The sequence below is a fragment of the Pungitius pungitius genome, chromosome 9, assembly GCF_949316345.1.
Source record: "Pungitius pungitius chromosome 9, fPunPun2.1, whole genome shotgun sequence".
Lineage (NCBI taxonomy): Eukaryota > Metazoa > Chordata > Actinopteri > Perciformes > Gasterosteidae > Pungitius > Pungitius pungitius.
The window spans coordinates 11,833,259-11,855,907 of record NC_084908.1 but is presented as its reverse complement, the minus strand read 5'-3'; the positions used below and the strand labels follow the sequence as shown (position 1 = coordinate 11,855,907).

Here is a 22,649-nt window from a genome sequence, read left to right as displayed (position 1 = left end):
AGGTTACTTATATGCAGTTGTTCTGGGAGCTTTCCACTGCAGATCCACAGAGCGAGCTTTTACGGCCTCAACTGCCAGCTTTCCATACGCGGCTCTGAATAGGCTCCTGTTTGCTGCTTCTGAACACGACATTTCCTGCTCAAGCTGGGAATATAAAGGACAAAGGTAAAAAATGTACTTCATGAATTACACTTACTACATGACTGATTTGTCGCTATTGTTTTTTTAAGTATTCCAAAGTTGAAATTGTTGTTTCTTGTTTGTTTGTTGTTGTGTTCTTATGATGCAAACCTCTTTACCCTAATTTTCCGTCGGGGAACGTATAGAATATGAGTATTGTAAAATGAATTCAGTAAAATCAGTGATGATATTAATCCCATCCTGTATGTCTGTTACAGAATGATGGTCAACATAATAATGTTTTGCCTGATGGGAGCAGTTTTTGCCAATCCAGTAAGTATGGTGAACGGAAGAAAAGAAAAATACTATGACATGGCTTTTCAATTTGAACATTCAACTCACATGCATCAAGTTTCTTGAAATATTAGCATCAGGTTTTTGTGCATATTTTTTAGTAATACTGTAATTTAGATATATATATATATTGCACACTAAGAGACTCTTAATTTCAGATCTTAATGTTAAGTGTGACCTTTGATTCATTTTTTTCCACCAATAGATTTCCTTCAATGCCGTTTTGGAATCGAATGAGCTTGACTCAAACTCGGTGAGTGCCATCTGAAACCAGTTCCCATTTGACTCCTGGTGTTCCAGCACAGGAACTCAAAACTGTTCACACATAAATCATTTGCCTGAAGGCAGGTTGTGTTCTGTCAACGATAGGTGCGGTTACTTGAAGATCTTTCAGACCTCCAGACAATTCCCATTTCAGACACTGTTTACTATTCCGTGTGTCTACACCCATATGCAGCAATGGCTTGATTGTGATGATTGAGGGCGTTGCACTTATACAGTATAATTAAAAATACAACGGCATGCGAATAATGTGTTTTTCTTTCCCAGACTGAAAGTTTGTCCGTTTTACAATCATCGCAGAATGGAACCTCAGAGCTCCTGGTATGCGTACATTTATTACAGTAAAGTGGAAATTATTATTGACTTTATGCATCACTATTGCTAAGTTCTTTACCCCTTTATGGGTATATTTTCCCATTTCTGTTGCAGAGCTCTGAAGAAAGTTCCTCAAATCAAGTAAGTTATCATTTTTTGCATGGGATCTAAACATTTGGATTGAATTAATCTCAAGACCTCATAAGTAGTTAATGTGACCGAATAATCTTCTGGATATCTTTCCAGAGTCAGAGTTCAGAGTCTTCATCAGAATCAGAATCAACATCAACAGAATCAACATCAGAAGATAAGGTCTGTTGTCTTTTTTAACTTTATTGTAATCACTAAACTACATTATTATTATTTCTTGGGTTCATTTCTTCAGTTTAATCATATTTTAAGAGTTGTGGAAGTAATATAACTGATAAACAAAAGTGTCCTCTATTTTTTCTAAAGCTGCATGTATTCTTTCAAAAAACAGACTGAAGAGGAGAGTAACAGTCTACTGGATGAGAAAGATGTGGTAAGACTAATTAAAACCATGGTATTTTTGTGAAACCTAGTATGCTGGTGAAATGTTAATGTGTGGCACTTCATCATTCTGGTCACACATTTGGCTCATATCCACTGTATTTCCCCAGGCAGACTCCATGGCTGAAACCACAGATAATAGCATGGGCAGTGAGGAAAACATCCGGAAGGTGGGTGCAACGCTTCTTATTTAACACAATGTCTCTATTTAGCTGATCAAAGTGGAGTAACACCATACACTCCTCATTCCCTGCTTCAGAGTTGGGTTCAAGCGTTTGCGACCGTCATCCGAGTTCAGAGTGCAGAGGACAACTCCAGCACAGAGGTCAAGGGTCAGTCAGAGCAACTGACTAAAAAACTGGCCAATAATAGCACCACCATCCGACAGGGGGCTGACACACAGCTGCCGCTGGTGGAGACTCCCGCTGACAGCAGTGACACCACCAGCGACAGTGCAAACACCAGCGAAGGTGCTACTGCGTCCACCAGTGACAGCAGTGAGAGCAGCAGTAGCGAAAGCAACGAGACCAGTGAGACCAGTGACAGCAGTGACAGCAGGGACACCAACGCGAGCGTGGAGGAGAGCAATGCCAGTGACAACGCTTTGCTGGGACAACTCGAAACCAAAGACTGTGTGAACGGAACTCAGAGCTGTGAGAGTGAAGAATATTTGTTCCAAGATATAGGAGACGACGCTCATTACTCAGTGGACTCTCTGATGGTGCCAGATGACGATGAAAGGGAGTTAAGTTTAAGGAGATGAGGTTGTGCAGCTCTATTTTTCCCACTATTGACTTAACATATTAACTGCATCTGATTGATTTTTGTATATGTGATTGATATTTTGACAATAATGGAGACTAAGCACATACTTTGTTTTGATAATAATAATAAACAGATAAATAAAATTGCTATGGGTCCTTGCATGTTTCTATACTTATTAATTAGATGATCACACACGGGTTGCCTCAAAGGGTGTGGCCGGTTAGCTCAGTTGGTTAGAGCGTGGTGCTAATAATGCCAAGGTCGCGGGTTCGATACCCGTACTGGCCAAAGTTGCTTTTACATTTGAATTTCACATAAAAATTACAAAAGGTTGGCTAAAATCTTCAGGCTGCATCGGAACATAAAAGATCGATGCTTAGTTTTATAGAGCTGATTGAATATAAAGGGTTACACTTGATGGCGACAAACAGTTGAAGAGTGTCAAATAGTTGAAAAGCCCTGCAAAGTCTTTTTCCTCATTTGGGGCGAATGCTATTTTGAAGTAATTTCCGAAGTGGTCCACCTGTGCCTTTGGGCCGTGACGGCGTGCGAGGTGCCACGGGTTTGAAATAAAAGACATCTTTGTTATTGTGCAATTAAATATTCTCAGCTGAGATCTTGTTTTTTTTTGGGGGGGGGGGGGGTTACACCCCCAAAAGGAAATGAGTATCGGGGTCCATAACCTCAAACTTAAGATCTCAACCTCAACCGGTCAAGTCAGTCAGATGGGTGTGTAAAAATGTCACAGGAAAAGTACACTAACAAGATACTACAGCGTTTTAATATGCAAGACTGTAGACCAAGAGAAACACCCTGTGAGCAAAAGCTGGAGTATACTGGGGGTGCAGCAAAGATGGAAGATGTCAGGATGTACAGAGAGGCTGTGGGAAGTCTTATATATCTGACTGTTTGCACCAGACCAGATTTAAGCTTCATGTGAGCAGGTTGTCACAATTCTTTGCTGAGCCTACAGAGGAACAGTGGGTCACTGTGAAGCATGTACTTAGATATCTCAAAGGAACAGCAGAAAAAGGGTTACGTTTTAGGAGAAACAGTGAGAAACTAGGTATACAGGCCTACAGTGACACAGACTGGGCGGCTGATACCAGTGATAGACGCAGTACCACAGGATACTGTGTGAGCCTTAGTCAGTACAGCTCTCTGATCTCATGGAAGACTAGAAAGCAGCCTACTGTGGCGCTATCCACATGCGAGGCAGAATATATGGCACTGGCATCAACCATACAAGAATGTCTATACCTAGAACAGTTACTGGAAGGTATAGATGACTATGAGTACACACAAACTGTAGTACATGAGGACAATCAGGGAACAATCGCTCTCGCCAAAAACCCTGTAAACAGAGGAAGATGTAAACATATTGACATAAAGTATCACTTTATCAGGTCAACTGTGAATGAGGGAAGAGTGACTTTGATGTATTGTTCTACTGATAACATGATTGCTGATGTAATGACCAAACCTGTAAATAAGTTGAAACTGAGGAAGTTTACAGGTGCTCTTTTTGGAGATTGACATGTGTATGACAGGAGTCCACATTCATTCTCTTTTTTTTGTTTTCATTTTGCTTAAGAGGATAGCAATCTGAGTACAAGTGGGGGTGTTAAAATATGTTCATTATGTCCTCAGTTGTAGTAATAATGTAATGCTGTACCGTTCTGTATTAAGCTTAAGCCACGAGGGGGCGCTAAAGTGGACGCGTTTGCGTTACTGTTTTGTTTGTCCCAAATGTTTTGCCGTTTCTTATATAGGAGGCAATGAAGGCTGTCTGACCGTGAGACTGATGTGTCAGCAGCGCTCGTAATAAATATGCCGAAGGCGGCTAAAGATGGCTCATCTTCATCGTCCACTCTTTTCTTCCGAATGCAACGTTAGCTGCAAGAAGTCAAGCAACTCAACTCAACAGACGCACACCCATTACCTCATCAGACGGACCTCCTTGCTGCACTGTACACATGTGTTTTTCTCCACAATGGACCTCACATCAGGCTTCTACAATGTCAGGCTGCATGAGGACGACAAGAAATACACAGCGTTTTCTTCCCCATTCGGTCTCCATGAATATAACAGGATGCCCCAAGGCCTCACAAACAGTCCTGCCACCTTTATGAGAATGATGATGTCAATCTTTGGCGATGAGAACTTAACAAGGCTGTTATACCAGGATGATCTTATGGTCTTTGCGCCATCTGAACAAGTTGCTCTGGAGCGCGAGTGAGTGAGGGGCGTGGACCATTGTTTTCCTAATTAGTTGGAGACGTGTTCGCCAATGGTCCTCCCACCCACACACACAGGTGTTTTCACTCATCCGGCACCGATTATTCCTGCGCGGCAGTGTGCCGCCGGCTTGATTGACGTCTCTCGATAGCTCCGCCCCCAGGGGCGGTGTCCAGTAGGTCTCGCGAAAATATTTAATGAAACCGTTTAAGGCATTTGAACTGTAGAAAAAACATTTGCTATAATTTGGGATTTCCGAGTATCCCAGAGTATATTTGGCTAATACCGGATCAAATCCATAATAAATTAAATGTATCTTCACATGAGCTTCTTCTTGAACCTAATATTTCTTTGCATCCACAATACTATAACTGCTATCACAAAATGATTTAAAAAGAAAAATGTGATTCAGAATTTATTGGCAAACATAATGACCAACACACTTCAATCCATCATGATTCAATCAAGACTTGAGGCATTTATTGAGTTCACTTTTTTAGCTGGGAAAGTGAGACTTTAGGTGCTCCTTAAGAGCTGGTATAGTGGGAATATCTTTGCGACAGATGTGACAGCGCAGAGGTAGTTTCAACAACTCGCTGGTTCCTTCTTTCACGTCGACTCTTCCATTTGTTTCAAGCATCTGAATGACATCTGCAGAAAACAAAGAGGTGTAATAAACAAACAAACAAAAAATGTAGCGGTACATAAAATACTTCTGTAAAATAACAAAATTGCTCTCACCCTGCGACTCCATGAAATAGTCAGTCGTAAATGAGTTCCAGTGCTTTTTGTTCTTTAAACAAGGAGAGTCAAAGTCCTGGCTAATCACATGCAGGTGTACTTGACTGTAAAAGAGAATTTTGACCAAAAGTGTTATTTTTTTGTGTGTCTTCATGTCCTGCTGATCCTCTTCCTCCTTCTCCAAAAAACAGGGTGGTTTTGCATTGAACAAAATGCCGTACAAATGCTATTGGTGGTTTGACTTGTATGCACAAAATCGATGATAGCCCTCTAAATTCTGTCAAAAGTGAATGACCCAAACAAAGCTTACTTTCGCCCTTTTGTGGTATTTACTTTCATAATGCAATAATTAACTTTTAAATCAAGAAATAAAAATATGAATGGAATGCTTCTTCCTAATCACTATATTAAGACCACAGTCTCAACAATGTACACAAAAACAAAAAGAGCAGTTCAGCTACAAGAATAACTAGAAAAACACTTTTGAATTTTCTGATTTGCTTTGGTAATGTTTGCTACTATGTCAGTGAGAGTCAGGTTAGTGTATTGGTATAACATATTTCATATACAAAGCATGGAATACAGATTTTATTTCTTTTGAACACATTCAAACAAGGAGAGAAACAATGTAAAAAAATAAGACTAGAAAGATCCTAGATAGGTAAAGACCTGTTTAACTGAAATCAGTTGTTTTCTATGTGAAGAGAAACTATGTCAAGCTACTTATACAAAATAGTGTATGCTTTAGAAAAATGGCTTACAATAGTGTAAAACATATAGCAGAAGGGCTAAAACAACAACAACATGGACTTAGTGTAACAGAACTTTTCTTACAGGACTTTCTTACCTCATACTGGGGATGGCATGGTACCCCATACGAAAACGTAGCGAGTTAGCATCTGGGCACTGCTGAACCATCTGGTCAGCCACCTGCTGCATGTGTTTCACCAGGTCGCAGTGCTCCTTACTTAAGGCCTTCAGGCTGGAAATGGTCTGCCACGGAAGGACCAGCCAGTGGTAGCGAGCTTTGGGGTATTTATCTTTGATAACCACTACCTTATCATCCTTGTATATCTTTAAAAAAAATCAGATTTAAACAGTAAGTCAAGCACTAACAAATGTCATAGAGATGCAGATAATTTAGTATTACACTAACTGTGAACAGCTACCTGCATCTTAGGGTCTTGCATTGAGGTCTTCAGACCTTGGCTCCAATGCCCAAAGCTTTCCTACAATAAAATGTTACTTCAACATACTTTCTTTATGGACAATCCATAGAAACATGCAAACATCTTAAAAACAAGATTTGAAAGCAGTGTGCTCACACTGTCTTACACTGCTTTTTGTAGCTTCTTCATGGCCGCTTTCAGACTGTTTGGCTACTTTCAGACTTGATTCCTGTCTGCGGCTCTCTCTGTCCTCTGAAGACAGCTCTGGTGGTCTTTTGGTGCCGCCGTGGTCCCTGGCGGCATCCTCCTTAAACTGTATTGTGTATGGGTAGAGCTGGTTGACAATAAGAAGCTGCTGTCCAGCCTTCATCTTTACCTCCTTGTCCTTACCAACCACCACAGAATCTACAGAGGTAGGATTCAAGCCCAACTTTGAACAAAAGAAATGAGACAAAGAATGATGAAGAAATTGCAGTTGATTACAAGCACAATTTTTCACTACATGAAATCAATTTTGCTTACCTGTTTTACTTTGACATAACCTTTGTTGCACTCTGCTTTCAATTCAACTAGATGAGAAGGGAATCACATTGCACCAATTCAAGTTTGATTTTTAAATTTGCGAAAACAAAGTATATGAATAATCAACAGATTTAATGATCACCATTTATAACAAATAAATATTTAGTCTAAGACATTAAAAAATACATAGTACACAATCAAATAAACTTTAAGTAGAGTAGACCAATTTGAATTGTGTCCCCTGCAGACAAATTAGGTTTGAAATCCATTGCCGTAAACAGAGGATTCTGTGGTGGCAATGTAATGTTTTAATTCCCTAAAAAAACGCCATTAAACGTTATTTATGTTTTTGTGTCTACTCAGTTTGTATGATAATCACCATCACATACTTTGTAAGGAGAAATGTTCAAAATGCTTAACTGAATGACATAAAGCTATTCTATTACCTTGGTGACGAGAGCATTTTTTGTCTTTAATAGTCGTCTCTGGACCTCGACCCAAGACAACTGTCTGTTGATGTGGCAGTCGAATGGGTTTATGACTATCCCCCTCACTGATAAGCCAGCACATTGGCATTTTAACATTGTATGTCGTTAGCTATTTTCTATTTGGTTGGAAAAACAGCAACACGCATTGTATTGTTGAGTCGCCTCGTCGCAGGAAACTGACGTCACCAAATCGGATTTTTGTAGAGGCGGGTTGGAAGAGAAGCTTCTGGAAGAGTCTCTGTGACCTGAGGTTTTGAGGATCCAAACTACTGTTTCATACAAGGTTGGAAAATATGAACTATGACTACATGCTTTATTTACACGAGTGTCACATTTATTTACTGTTAAAATCGTAAGAAAAACATTAGTAGAGTTAGCAGGTTAGCATATGCCGGGCTATCCAGTGCTAGGTTAAGTAACGTTAACGCCAGCTAACTACAGTAAGAAGGGCCTCATAGGTGTAAAACCTGGTCGGCTTCATCACAAACAGGGTAACAGGTACATGCTAATATATGCCACACATCAATACTCATGTGAAACAAATATTAACCCGGGGTGGTGATACAACGATTAATCGTGGTTGACAGCCCCAGCACCCACCTGATTTAAGGACACATTTAACGTTAAGTTATCCCCAGCTAACGCTAATGAAAGCACGCATGACGTGTAAAAAGTACGTGTCATTTGATCTGTTTTTGGTTTTACTTTTCCGCCGTGTACCTTGTGATAGCTGACTTACGTTATAAGTCAAATTTCGAATATGTATTTGCAGTAATATAACTATACACGCGACTGTTCATCAACAGTACGTTATGTTAGTTAAACCATATTGCCCATTATCAAAATAGAAAGATAAACTATGACCACCTTGTTGGGCTCATTCGTGCATTTTCTCTAATTAACGTTAAATCAAAATAATTTATATACGGTATATCTAGCTATTTTATAGGTATTTCATCTGTTTAATGGTCATTTCAGGCATAATGTTAGGTTTGATTGCTGATGCACTGACTTATACTGAGAAACCATTATGTCCAATCCATTATGCTGGATAAGGTTATATCAAAATAGATTCAAAACATAATTTCTTAAATATTGAAAGGAACCGTTGTGAATGTTGTAATTATCCCATGGCTTTTACATTACACTGCAGTAAGGCTAGTTGTATAAGTGTGTATCTCAGGTGTACATAACGTAAATGACAGGGGAGTGTTGCCCTACACATAACATCTGACCCTTATCACAGCCATATTCCGTGCTACATTTATTGGAATAAATATTAAGGCAGTGTTGTAAAACCACTAACCTGAGAAACCAACACATGGTGTCATTTTATGTCTATGCATATGGTGCTATTTTACAAATACCAATGGGCACGTACCTTGATCCCTGAAAAGGAAGGCTTTGACATGTTGTGCTATAGAAACATTCATACAAGCATTACGTAAGCCTTATTGCTACTCAGTTTGTCAACAAGCAATAAGGACTCAACTCACTCTACTGTTACGTAGCTATACTGGTTTCTATGATGCTGATTCTGAAACTTACTGCTTATGTTTTCCCTTTCTCTTACTTTTTCAAGGTTCTCCATCAAAGACAAACATGGTCAAAGAAACCGGTTTCTATGACACATTAGGCGTGAAAGCTAATGCCACTCCTGACGAACTGAAGAGGGCCTATCGCAAACTCGCTTTAAAATATCACCCTGACAAAAATCCTACTGAAGGAGAGAAAGTAAGTTTCTTTTTTGCAGACTAAAATTTGGTGTTTTGATGTGTATGCAAGTAACTTAACTCGCATTGACATTTGTGATAATCTTGTTTATATCAAAATGTAAAACAGTGTTTCCCCCTAGGTTTACAACTTCAGGGCGAAGGGGTGTAATAGTCGGGCCGTTCCGACCGGGGGGGGGTAATAGTCTGGCAAATGGTTCGGCTGACCAGGGGGGAGTAGTCACTCGGGTGCTCTGCCCCACTGCTGTGAGCTCTCGCGCACATATTCCCAACTTATTCATGTCAGTGTGGAACTGCTGTGCGTGGAAACTTGGACACTTTTTCAGCGGGGGAGTAATTTCAGGTAGGTGGGGAGGATGCCCCCCCCCCTGTTACAAGGGTAGTGGAAACACTGTAAAAAATGTATGGGCTGTTGGACATATAAAATGGAACAATGTCAGACTGAATGCAGTGTAATTTCTGTTCAAAACTGTAATGTGGCATATGCCAAGGCTACATGGAAGTAATATTTCACTCTGTTGCATACAATGCCAAATATTGAATACCTTTTTAGGCAGCTATATAGCCAGCATTGTTTTTTTACTCTTTTCAAATAAGTGTATGTATTTTCTTTTGCTTTGTAGTTCAAGCAGATCTCACAGGCCTATGAGGTTTTGTCAGATGCCAAGAAGAGAGAGGTATATGACCGTGGAGGTGAAAAGGCTATAAAGGAAGGAGGGACAGGTGGTGGCGGCGGTGGGGGGAACTTTGCATCACCCATGGACATCTTTGACTTGTTTTTTGGCGGGGGGAGCCGAATGCACAGAGAGCGTAAAGGTAAAGAAATCATCACTAAGCTGAGATGATGTCTTTCTTTTTTTTAAATCGTTTAGGCCTGATTGAATTGTGTAAAGCTATATAATACATTGTCTGGGTCAAAGGTCGTTCTTTTGGAGAGGAGAGAGAGTTGTAGGATTTAAGTTGTTTGTTAAATGCTACTGATTATTTTCATTATCGATAAATCTGTTACTTGTGCCTGCTTGTTTTATCCGATCATTAGTCCAAACTACAACATTTGAAACCTAGATTGCCCAGTACATTTCATGGTGTCAATTGTTCTAAAACTAAATTAAGGGGATGTCTTCCAAAAGGTTTATTTAGATAAAGAAAATATATATTTTAGCATATTATTAGGTTAGAATATTTAAAAGAATACGTCTTAACGTATTATCTTATTTATAAATGTAGGGTTTGGCACACAGCTGATCTGCAATTATTGCCCAATGTCATCTTCCGTTACATTCTTTGTACAATTTTTATTTATAATTTAGGGTTGGCAGCAGAAAATAGCTAGTTTTTGTAGACATACACATTGATGAGATAAAAGGAATTTGATGAAATAGGTGTGTTTATCATTTCTTTCTTCCAAGAAACAGTATGCTGAAACCTCTGATTTGTCTGCCCTAGGGAAGAACATTGTTCATCAGATAACCGTGACGCTGGAAGATCTTTATAATGGAGCTACAAGAAAACTTGCTCTCCAGAAGAATACTATTTGTGAGAGATGTGAAGGTACGTCTTTTCCTGTGAGAGTTCCTTTTTCCATGCTGTTGTTGGTTTCCGTTGCTGGATATGTTTAGTAAACCAAGAATAATTTTCAGCACACATTGATACAAGTAAACAAAGCCTACATCTTTGTTGACCTGCTCACAGTTTACTTTTCTTTGCAGGTCGTGGGAGTAGAAAGGGAGCTGGACAGATGTGCATGTCTTGCCATGGCACGGGCATGCAAGTCCGCATGCACCAGCTGTTACCAGGCATGGTGCAGCAAGTTTCCACAGTGTGCCACAGCTGTCAGGGCCAAGGACAGAGAATCAGCAACAAGGACCGCTGCAAAGCATGCACAGGGCGAAAGATCCTGCGCCAGAAGAAGATTTTGGAGGTCCACATTGACAAAGGTGAGAGTTTATCTTCTATCTATTTCTGACTGTCTGAGGAGGGAACCAGCAAATAAAAACAACTTCATCACTTAACTGCCACAGGAATGAGAGATGGTCAGAAGATTGTTTTCCACGGTGAAGGAGACCAGGAGCCGGGAATTGAGCCAGGTGACATCATCATTGTCTTGGACCAGCGAGAACATTCCCATTTCACCAGGTATCCTATTTTCTTTTACCAGGTCTCTTTTGTTACTAAAATACTTTCTGCCCTGTTAGATGCATTGATGGTATTGATATTGTATAGATGGTGTATATAACATTTTTGTGTAATTCTGGTAACCAGCATAAATCTAAACTATTACTTAAAGTCTCATTTAACTTTGCATCATGTTTAAAGTGTCCATATATCTCTTCCAAAAGTATTAGTGGTTGGCACGCTACCTTGTGCCACATCGCAGCACACTTGTTTTTAAATCCAGTCTGCCCAATAAAATCACCAGTTTTTATCCCCCTCCCAACTTGTGGTCTTCAGGAAAGGAGAGGACCTGGTCATGTCAATGGAGTTGCAGCTGGTTGAGGCTTTATGTGGTTTCAAGAAACCTGTTCAGACACTAGACAACCGAACACTCCTCATCACCTCACATCCAGGTAAACCCAACAAGTCAATGCAACCCTGCCCCTTATTCTATTTCAAGTTAAGGGCACGCTTTCATCTATTGAAAGATACCAGCTCTTGAAATTGAAAAAATGTATTTGTTCTATAATTACATTAATTAATAAATTAAAAATGAACTGCTTGTTAATCTAACAAACATCACTCGTCATGCTACTTCCTATGCTGCGTTCACACAAAAAATTGAGCTGAATAAATGCTGCAGTGTGTTCCTTGCACTTCAATGTACAGACACTTACTGAAGTGATGCTAAAATGTGTGAATTAAACCCTTTATGTTAATCTGTCAGATTGATGTGCTGGTAAACTGAACTAATTTAGAACGGGAACTGGTGTGTGGTGTCGCAGGCTGGGAGGCAGCAGTCCCTACACCTGAGACGTCATTCTGCTCACAAGCTTTTCAGCACCTCTTTCCCAGGCCAGGTGCACCCCGTTGAGCAATGGAGAGATACGAGACGGGACAATACACCAGCGAACACATGCAGCTGTAACGCCAGAGAAAGGGGGCCCGTGCTTATTTTGATAGTTTTCCATGACTAACGTTGCCCAATTTGACTTAATCACAGGGGAATTGATCAAGCCTGGAGACACAAAGTGCGTCTTGAATGAAGGGATGCCCATGTATCGCCGACCGTTTGAAAAGGGACGCCTTATTATTCACTTTTCGGTAAGAAGCTTTACCATACTACCATACCACCATACCATATACACTCTCAATCAGTCAGCTTCTTTTCATCTTTTAGCCACACACACATATGGTCGATGTAGTAAAATCGCCTGTCTCATTTCAGGTGGTGTTCCCACAAGCCAACTTCCTTTCCGAGGACAAACTGAAGATGCTGGAGCGCTACCTCCCAGAAAAGCTGGATCCAGAGCAGCCGGAGAGTATGGACGATGATCTCTACATCTACGCCGACCTGGAGGACTGTGACCTTGACAACAGGAAAAGACGCAATCATCAGTACTACTACATGGAGGAAGACGACTATGCCAGCCCAGGTGGCGTTCAGTGCCAGACGTCTTAAATAACCACTGGCCAGTTCTTAATCCAGAAGCCATCCCCTCATCTCTTAAGTAAAGCACCTTTTTTGGAATTTAGTGCACTTTTTGTTAGCTGTGGTTTTCTTCCGATCTCAATCAGAAAACCGTTTCTCAACGGATGGAGTCGAGTATCATAGTTCCAAGATTAAACTTCTGGGTGAACGGGAGTCTACTTCATCACCTGGGCTTTATTTAACTATTCTTTTCTTTCTTTCTTCTTTTTTTTCAGTCACTGTGATTATAGACAAGGGGTTTCCAAGGCTTAAGTAAACCCCATGTCTCAACAAAGACTGCCTGCTTTTATGCATTTACACTAAAACATATGCCAATATTAAGATAAAAAATAACCTTTTTTTATACTAAATCAGTTGTTGTTGATGACTTGTTCAATCCGGTGTGTGTGTGTGTGTGTGTGTGTGTGTGTGTGTGTGTGTGTGTGTGTGTGTGTGTGTGTGTGTGTGTGTGTGTGTGTGTGTGTGTGTGTGTGTGTGTGTGTGTGTGTGTGTGTGTGTGTGTGTGTGTGTGTGTGTGTGTGTGTGTGTGAGACCCAATCCTCAGATGGAGCCGTCTGTGCATTGAGACTTGAGTTAAACGTTTCTGCTGTTTTACCCTCTCAAGGGCTATTTTATAGACATTTCTTAACGATCTCAAAAATGTGGCATGAACATGCGATTCAGCAGTAAAGGTGATCATGGTTCAGGCATGGCAGTATTTAGGTTCAAGCCACTAATGTAGAATTTTCAGACAAATATTTAAGTTGGGTTTTAATATTTTTGAGCTGCAATCAGTTCTCTGGTGATGCCACTTTTCTTTTTTTCGTTTTGAACCTATTGCGTAATGTAGGACATCTTATATGTATAAACAAAACCGGTTGATGTGAGCCAAATGTGACTGCATATTAATAGCAGGGTAGGTATTAGGTCATGGATGAGTAAGAAGTCACTTTATTTTGAATAAGAGATCAGGGGTGTTCTTAGTAAGCGGGTTTTCTGGATAACTCAAATTCAGAATGAGTATTTTAACATAATGTTGGTTTTCAAGATTTTATGCGTTTTGGAGTTTTTACTTGGCAAAAAGTTATCTTAGTTAGACCCACCTCCTAGAACAGTCCATAATGCCTTCATGGCAAATGTTTTCCCTCTCTTTAAAGGTCCAGTGCCAAGTTGCACCCAAGTCTTAAAAGAGGCATGGTTTAAGTTTCTTTAAAGATTGTTCTTAGGATTATTTCAGTTCTGTGATTTTAAAACCATTTGGAAATTACAAAAGAAATGAAGTCTTTTAATTGTAAATGCCAAATAAGTCGGGATGTTATGGAGGGACTTAAAATCTGCACGGCTGGTACCTCACTGAAATGTCTGCTTTATTAAAAGTCTTATAAATTAACTTGAAGCTATAATGCAAGTTTTTTTTTTTCAGTGATTACTTTGCCTTGGATATTGTAAAACACAACTATGCTTACCACACAGGAGATTCCTTTCATTCTTTAAGCAAATGCAAATTGATGAGAGCCTATAACGACCAGGGAGCTCAATTCAAAGTGTTTGTAACATGTTTGTAATTTCACTAGTGTATGTGTATGTGTGTGTGTGTGTGCGCGTGCGTGCGTGTGTGGACCAATGATCTTCTTGTTTATGGAAATGTTTTCTAATTAAATGCAGTTTGATGGTCTCTAAATGTTGATTTTACTTTCTGAGTTCTCTGATATTACCTTTTTTAGGACATTAGTGACATTTAAAAAGAGCTATCTCCAGAAAGACCTTTTTGGGACGGGAAAGTATAACAGACGGTATGTATTACTGGTTCCAGTCTTTGATTAAAAAAAAAAAAAACAATTTAAATGTTATCAATACTTTAGGTACATTGATCTGATACTCAACAGTGAGTTATATCTTTATATGATACAAACCCATTGGGAACTGTAAATGTGATTAAAATTTTTTTAAAAATCATTTGACATGACTGGCAGTAATATATACAGTATATATATATATATACTTCAATATACGATACAACCTATTTTGCATCAATGACACATGGATGATATTACAGACAGATGATAAAGTGCTAAATACATAATAAATGCTGGTGGAGGCAGTAGCTCCGCCCTCTTGAAGGCATACTGATCACAATCTCAAACTGACAGTAATGCGACCACGTTCGATACATTTATTACATACACACAGGATGCAAAGAAGTGTCACTGGAGCTAAGTTAAGGTTTGTCATTAGTCATCATGCATATTTTTAAGTACTAACATTATTGTGGTCAAACTTAGACTGTGCTGAGGTAGCATGCGAGGGAGGACAGAACCAATATCCCCCGAATCAAAGTTACAAAAGTATTATAAACCGAAGGTGAAAAATAATATACCTGATAATGTTTGTTTATGCCCAAAGAATTGGAATTGTTTTATTAAAAATATTTGCTCAGCAGTTCACCATCATGTATTTTCATCCCCAAAAATTGGGATTCAAACTGCACTCGTGAAGTTGGATCACTTAATAAAACTAACAATGTATAAATAACTAACAAATTATACGTAATAAAAATTACGTATACAGCTCAAGGCTTCCACAGCCTCAGGAGGCCGTCCTCGCTGTACGTGGCGATCAGATCCTCGTGTGGGTGGTGAGCGATGCCAATTACATCCTTCTCGTGAACCTGTGGTCACAGGGGAGAACATGCGTCACCACGCGCTCCACCTTACCGTGAAAACAACTAAACCTAAAAGACCAGTGTTATCGGGGGGGGGGGGGCAGCTTACGGTCAGTGTTTTCTGCAGCTTTCCCGTCGCGTACTCGAAGCAGTACAGAACAAAGTCCTCTCCCACACAATAAATCCACCCCCCGCAGGGCGACAGGGTGCAGCACACGAAATCGGCCCTTTGCTTCTGGTCCGAGCTGAAGGTCTTCACGGTCTTGATGAGAAAAAAGACACACCCCCCCCCCACCACCACCTCCCCCCGCGTGAGCATCAGCATAACCAAAAACAGTGTGACCAATGGTGTGTGGATCATGAGTCGGGGGAGCTCTCACCTGACCGTCCATGTCCATGATGACCACTGTGTCCGAGTGATTGCAAATCACAAAGTGCTCCGGGTTTTGGGGGAGAGGAATCACATTGTTGACGGGGTCGTCTGAGGTCCGGGAGACGGATTTGAACGTGTGGATGCACTGGCACGATGTTGTGTTCCAAATCTAAAATATGCACAAACGGTTTTAAGTAGCTCTCACAGACGCGAACTCGCGTCGCTCATTGTACCTTCACTGTGCCATCGGATGACGCGCTGATGATGTGAAGTCCGTCTTGAGTGAAAAATGCATCGTTTACAAACGACGAGTGGCTCTTCAACTCCTTCAATGTCTTTCCTGACCTCAGCTCGTGAATTCTGAAAACACCAGGCACACGTTTAAAAAAAAAAAACACTCAATCAGATGAATCAGCCTCCTGTGATGAATCAGCTCCTGTGTGGAGCGACACGTTAAGCGCAACCATGACTAAAAGGCCAAAAGCTCTCTGATGCACTGCGTCTCTGGGAGGACGATTTTGCGGCCCGTCTCTGGGAATTTGTGACGGGGGACACATTGCAGCTTTGTGCCTGAGCACATGGTCTCTCTCAGCTTCACCCACACAGCACAGCACATGTGCCTCAGACACAGCAGAAGATCTCAGCCCACACCTCACACAAATAGATGTTCAACTCCTCAGCTACAGGGCGGGGATGCAGTCTGTGTCCCTCTGTGTGTGTGTGTGTGTGTGTGTGTGTGTGCGTGTGTGCGTGTGTGGGAGGGTTTGTGTGAGAGAGAGAGAGAGAGGGGAAGTAAAAGGAAGACGTGTTCAGGTGTGGTGCAGCATGTGATGTCAGGCATTGACTGCTGGTGTTATGGAGCATTTTTAAATTAATTACTGCTAGACAACAAATAAATAAGAAATATGTCTTAATAGACGCACATTAAACCTTCAACCCCACTTTTTCAACCCCCACTTAAGTAAATAAGCAAATAAAAAAAGGACTTAATAATAACAAGATGTTTCATTTTATTCCATCGTTTAGAAACATCCGAGCCAAGTGCCTTCGGCAGAGTAATCAGCTGGGGGCAGATTTCTGATCTCTTCTTCATGCGCCTGCCTTTGAATCCGTTGTGAATCATGTCTGACGTCAGAGAGAAGACAAGCAGAGCTTTGCCAGAAAATCCAGAAATTGAACAAGGCTCCCACCATGTTTGGTCTCTTTTTTAAACTTGTGCTACATGATTTTACAATGTGGGTATTGACTTTTATTTTATAAATCCAATCTGTATTATCCATTTAAATATTTTACTGTCCAGTCCAATGTAATGTTATTCACGTTATCATGTCATGTTATCACTTGTAAAGCGGCCATATCCTCCAGTATGTGTCTCCACCATGAGTTCAGCTTCTATAAGTAGTTTTTCTAATTTCAATATCAGTCATTAGGTTGTGCATGGAGTGTTTTACGTCCCACCTGATAGTCTGGTTATAAGAGGCACTGAGGATCTGGTTGTTGTCCTTTGAGAAGCTCACACAGGTCACACCTTTGTTGTGAGCGTGCTCGAACCTGCAAAGGCACGAGCCGCTCTGAATCCTCCAGACCTACGACCAACCACAGCGACACACACGGTGTTTGGAGAGGAGAAGACCACCACCGAAACAAGACTCATTTCCATTTCCATACGTGGGTAATAAGACGTCACTTAATGTGAACACAATGAGCGCTTGCTAACGTTGACAAATTGGCAGAAAAATATCAACTGACAGTAGTGTCAAACAACATTAGAGAGATACAAACCTTTATTTTGCCATTCTGAGCTCCTGTTGCTAATAGATCTGTGTCCTTACTGAAGCACATACACAGCACAGCACCATCCATCATCATGAAGCTGTCGTGGGCCTGGTACTTTAAATCCTAATTCATTCATGAAAACACACACAGAACAGGACAAAATAATAAAATAACCTCAATAAATGGAAGAATAAGATATATTAAGACTCATATTTTGTTGTATAAACTGGTATGTGTTGGTTTGTTTGTTTCTGTGATTCAACCAGGTAACAGTTTAATATAGTTTGAACCTAAAGGTCTCTGTATATTTAAGCATCATCATTTTAAAGCCTGATATACCTTACTGATTTTTCCGGTCTTAAAGTTCCAGACTTCGATGAACCCGTCCACCGATCCGGTGATTAAGTATTTCCCATCGGGAGAGAAACAAGCACACTCCACGTGTGACCGCCGCCCAAACTGCAGGTTAAAACCACACGCAGAAAATCGTGTGAGCAGACCAGCCACACCGGAGTTTTAAAAAGCAAGGACGAGACAATTCAGCTCCGTCTGGATGCGAGTGTTGAGAGCACAGCCAGAGACTGAGCCAAGTGCCTTTCGGGAGAGTAATGCTATTTATTAAAGACTACATCAATGAAAAGAGAAATTTCCCTCACTGTAAATTCATAGTTTGCAACTACAAAAGTGTAACTTTTTTTAATCCCATCGGGTGGTGGTCTACCTTGATGTGGCGGTACAGTTGCGTTGGAAAGCTCTCCTTCTCCATTCCTCTGTCTTTGTTGCCGGATGTTTCTATGGTCATGTCCGTGGGGAGCTGATCTGGATACTGTTGTATTCTCATAGACTGTGGAACGGTGGAAAAAAGTATTCATGGCTATTTAACTTTTGATAGTCAAGATCTCAGCCAAATCAAGATTATTGAAAAATGCCGATTTGAATATTACATTTCATGGTTTTATTATTTATTATTAATTGTAGATAGATATTATTATCAGTATACATTGCATCATAGGATCTGACAACCCTGTCAAATAATGAAGAAATAAGGGTGATAGTCTTGGGACGTGAGTGTTACAGATACAAGTACAAGTACGTTGATATGGACCACTATACTCACGCCAACTTGATCCAGGAGCGCCATGAGGCGAGAAGGTGGCACCACGCTGACCTCCCTCACCAAGGCCTCGGCGATCGCCCGCCGCCGCTTCTCTTTGCTGCTGCCCCCCGGGTACGCCTGTAGTTAGACGCAACGGTCGTCACTTTACGAAAACAACTCGAAGATGCCGGCAGCTTGAAAGAAGAACGCCGTATTCTTGTTCCGTACCTCACAGGGGTCAAAGTAGGAGCACGTCAGCATCTTATCCAGGTGGATGTACCTCTGCGGCTGCGTCTGCTTCAACATGATCATCGGGTCGGTTTGTCTGAGGAGTGAGCGAGCGGCTCCCACCTCCCTCATTTCAATGAGCTCCATCACGACCTGATACACAGATGGCCGTTCAGCGGATGCTGCTTACTCAGTAACCAATCCACCAGAGTGATGCAAAGACTTACCTGCTCGTAAAGGTCGATAAGTGTGTTGTCGGGCAACTTGAGGGACTTGATAGCGAGCAGGACGGCGTCCCAGTGGCCGCTCTTGATATCTGCGACGAAGCTGTCGATGCTTTCCACTGTGTTGAGCGAGACAGTTGTCTCCTCCTGTAAGGTGGTCAGTGTTCGGTAGAGGTTGTTCTCCTTAAGGTACTGCATAATGAGGCGGATCACACTAGATAAAAAAAAAATGTCATGGTCACATCGCGACTGATGATTCTATGCTATTGGCCCGGTGACCTCTAAAAGGTTGGGATGAGGTCCTGCTTCTTAAAACACGGCTGTGAGCAACACCTGCTACATGTGGTCTTTTGTCCCACTCCAGAGCCATCTGTTGAGCAATTACACAACTCTGTTGCTTCTCATTCCCCCTTTGCTGTCACTCCCTTAGTGCCCTCCCTGCTGCCTGCACTGCCTCTTTGCCGGTTTAATGCTAACTCCCAAATTACCTCCCCAGAACGCAGGATACGTTTCAATGTGACCACAATAAACGCTCCATCTCCAATCCTCCTCGTGGGATGACTAACCAATAAAAGGCCCACCCACATCCGTCTCAGGGGTGGAGAGCCAATTAGATAAACAGGCACAAGTGGAGGAGACGGAGACTATATGCACAGCGACTGCAAATCAGCCATCGCATGGCTTTAAGCCACCGTTTATTTGAGCGGTGTCACGTGCCGGACACATGTAGTTGCGCCACAACAGAAATAGCGTGCTGGTGGGGAAAGCGCTGCAGTGATTTGGAGGTTCCAAAACCGCCTGAACAACCCCCACACGGGGGCACAAGGATTACCCTGACAATAAATAACACCAGCGGCATATTAGGAAATATGTGAATATATTTTAGAAATTGCATACACCATCAGGCACTTCGAAAAAACGTCGCATGTTATTGTTAGAGGGAACTTTTAAAAAGACGCAAATATAGTGGCAAAAGACCCAATTGAATACCAGTGACAATGACATAACCTTCCAGCTCCATGCGTAATGCCCAATTGAGCATCCATAAGAGTCCCACACGTACAATGATGTTTATTCCTTGTAGTGTAACACCGGTTGTCAGCACCAAACTATCACCCAAAACGTGTTATTTACCCCCCCAAAAAGGCACAGAGGAAATGGCACTTACTCCGAGGGCTCCATCTCCGTAGCCATGCTGATGCAGCCTCCTGCTGCCGCCACACACTGGACTGACTGACGGCTGGGCTCGGCGCTGCTAAAGGCGAACCCACTACACGTGTTCACACTGTGCCCCGCGCATCTCATTCGTATGGGGCGCCGTTTGTAAAATGATGCACGTTCTAAATTCCTGCAGTTTTCGTACATTTAGCATTATCATACGAATAAATAAGCGGGACAATATTCACATGTCACTTTTTCAAACAAATCTAAATGTTGAGTTTTAACGTCAGACATGACGACTGACAATTTCAATACTGGCGGTAATTCATGCAGCAAGCCAAGATGGCAAGTCCGTATGAATTAGCTCTTGTTATAAGGCAGGGGTACCGCGCACCGCGGCCGTTTCCCACTCCGTCGATCGGACCATCTCGAACGGCCGCAGATGGTCCGATCGACGGGGACCGGACCAGTGAAACCATCGGCGATGGTCCGTTAAACGGGGCGGGGGTAACGATCGCGGATGGTCCCGTAGACGAGGGTAGCGCGCGCCTCAGTTGATCGGACCATCGGGGGTGGGAAATGCTCGGCGATGGTCCGTTCGACGGGGGCCGGACCAGTGAAATCATCGCCGATGGTCCGTTAAAAGGGGGCGGGGGTAACGATCGCGGATGGTCCGGTAGACGAGGGTAGCGCGAGCGTCCGTAGATCGGAGCATCCGCGATCGTTCTCCCCGCCCCGTCAAACTGACTAATTCAATCTTTTGAGAAATGCAATTTTAATATAACTGCTCTTACTTAAAGATACAAGCCAGTAATTAAGGACACTTAAATTAAGCTCTCCTCACCCCTGTGGTTGATTCTTTTTTTGGATAAGGGTGAACTCTATAATTCTGTTGTTGCGTAAAACGAGGAGACAGCAGCGCAGTCTAAATCCTCTCAATGTTCCTCTCTGTTAGATAACTCCCCAGACACACAGTAGACATCCTGATGTGTTCTGCATCATACGCTTTGAAAGGCTGAGTAGAGCTCTTTGTAATAAGTGAACCAGAGATGGGGACTCGAGTTGGAGACTCGGACTCGAGTGCGACTCGAGTCGCACACACGGTGACTTCCGACTCGACTTCAGACTCGTCCTCGAAAGACTTCAGACTCGACTCGGACTCGAGCTTTGGGACTCGTGAACAATGTTTAATTTTAGGAAAAATCGGATGAGCTCGCTATATCGCTCCCTCCGTTACCTGCCTACGTAACACGTACATTGACACATATTGCTGGCTGCGCACGCGCGGCCACACACGAGAAAGATGTCGAATGCCGCTGCTGGGTGGCGCTGACGGGAAGGCGGTGGTGCCGCTGGTGCCGCTGGCGGTCCGACCGACGGTTCGCTGACGTCGGGACGTATGCACTCCAGCGGCGGACCGTTTACTCTGCGATCTCCTTTAACTGTCTCTGTTCTGCTCACTGAAGCAAAACAATACGTGTACAAAAAATATCAGAGCCAAGAGCAGCGAGTGTAGTCAACTACTGCTGCTAACACATCCCGTCAGACCAGGATTATTTATTTATATCCGTTCATGAACTTTTCTCCTCGTTACCCTGGTAACCGCTGTCATTACAGACGGTTGCGTCGATTCTTACTGTGAAAATCTACGTACTTCCGGTTTAGCGGCTACGCTTCGTATTTTCATTTTATGGGAAAAACCACAAAAAAAACATTAAATAAAGAGTAAAGGAGGAGTAAAAAGTTGTTGGTATGTTTTTTTTTACGGTAAAAGGGACGTTGATAAGAGATGGGGACTCGAGTTGGAGACTCGGACTCGAGTGCGACTCGAGTCGCACACACAGTGACTTCAGACTCGTCCTCGAAAGACTTCAGACTCGATTCGGACTCGAGCTTTGGGACTCGTGAGCATCTCTGAAGTGAACTGAACTGAACTTCTTTTTGTGCACGGATAACAGTGTTTTCGTGTTGATTCACAGAGCCGTGTCATGATGAGGTGCTGTGGAAGATCACAAAGTACGGTGGCCCTGAAGTGCAAAGCAACATTACAAAGAATGAAACACTTCTACAAAGCTCGAGACGTTGTTGGAAAACAAATTAACATTTTATTAAACGAATTAACATTTTAGAAAACACATTTACATCTAGAAAACAAATTAATTCAAAGGAGAACTACTGCCTTTCCAGGTACACATATGTAGAGCAAGAACTTTTGTTTGTTGAGTGCTAGAGGCAGTAAAAACAAC

At 41.9% G+C, this 22,649-nt stretch overlaps 4 protein-coding genes and 1 non-coding gene across 7 annotated transcripts; 3 read left to right on the top strand and 2 right to left on the bottom strand.

Annotated features, from left to right (window-relative positions):
• Window positions 1-2,496, top strand: scpp1 (secretory calcium-binding phosphoprotein 1). Its single transcript, XM_037472664.2, has 9 exons — window positions 1-165; window positions 399-453; window positions 680-727; window positions 1,024-1,077; window positions 1,186-1,212; window positions 1,318-1,383; window positions 1,553-1,594; window positions 1,713-1,772; window positions 1,862-2,496. The coding sequence occupies exons 2-9, from the start codon at window positions 400-402 to the stop codon at window positions 2,363-2,365; spliced, it is 855 nt and encodes a 284-aa protein (XP_037328561.1). The 5' UTR covers window positions 1-165; window position 399; the 3' UTR covers window positions 2,366-2,496.
• An 85-nt stretch (window positions 2,497-2,581) lies between these two features.
• trnai-aau (transfer RNA isoleucine (anticodon AAU)) lies at window positions 2,582-2,655 on the top strand. The gene has a single exon. It is a non-coding gene; the product is annotated as a tRNA-Ile (tRNA).
• Window positions 2,656-5,007: 2,352 nt separating this feature from the next.
• On the bottom strand, window positions 5,008-7,730 carry aptx (aprataxin). 3 transcript variants are annotated; one of them, XM_037472574.2, is made up of 7 exons: window positions 7,484-7,730; window positions 7,038-7,084; window positions 6,682-6,945; window positions 6,516-6,575; window positions 6,194-6,420; window positions 5,347-5,450; window positions 5,008-5,256 (listed from the first exon to the last, which is right to left on the bottom strand). In XM_037472574.2, the coding sequence occupies exons 1-7, from the start codon at window positions 7,611-7,613 to the stop codon at window positions 5,102-5,104; spliced, it is 987 nt and encodes a 328-aa protein (XP_037328471.1). In that variant the 5' UTR covers window positions 7,614-7,730; the 3' UTR covers window positions 5,008-5,101. The 3 variants fall into 3 exon arrangements, with proteins under 3 accessions (XP_037328471.1, XP_037328472.1, XP_037328473.2); XM_037472575.2 differs by lacking the exon at window positions 7,038-7,084 and having other exon boundaries at window positions 6,682-6,920; XM_037472576.2 differs by lacking the exon at window positions 7,038-7,084 and having other exon boundaries at window positions 6,682-6,828; window positions 7,484-7,621.
• Window positions 7,687-13,116, top strand: dnaja1 (DnaJ heat shock protein family (Hsp40) member A1). Its single transcript, XM_037472573.2, has 9 exons — window positions 7,687-7,808; window positions 9,108-9,259; window positions 9,882-10,074; window positions 10,705-10,809; window positions 10,968-11,195; window positions 11,280-11,394; window positions 11,710-11,825; window positions 12,416-12,516; window positions 12,641-13,116. The coding sequence occupies exons 2-9, from the start codon at window positions 9,128-9,130 to the stop codon at window positions 12,872-12,874; spliced, it is 1,224 nt and encodes a 407-aa protein (XP_037328470.1). The 5' UTR covers window positions 7,687-7,808; window positions 9,108-9,127; the 3' UTR covers window positions 12,875-13,116.
• Window positions 13,117-14,813: 1,697 nt separating this feature from the next.
• Window positions 14,814-21,439, bottom strand: LOC119218576 (WD40 repeat-containing protein SMU1-like). The gene is made up of 12 exons (XM_037473107.2): window positions 20,411-21,439; window positions 19,246-19,456; window positions 19,019-19,171; window positions 18,812-18,928; window positions 18,416-18,538; window positions 18,034-18,153; window positions 17,701-17,817; window positions 17,377-17,504; window positions 16,152-16,278; window positions 15,926-16,087; window positions 15,655-15,807; window positions 14,814-15,551 (listed from the first exon to the last, which is right to left on the bottom strand). The coding sequence occupies exons 1-12, from the start codon at window positions 20,605-20,607 to the stop codon at window positions 15,453-15,455; spliced, it is 1,707 nt and encodes a 568-aa protein (XP_037329004.2). The 5' UTR covers window positions 20,608-21,439; the 3' UTR covers window positions 14,814-15,452.
• Window positions 21,440-22,649: the final 1,210 nt, after the last annotated feature.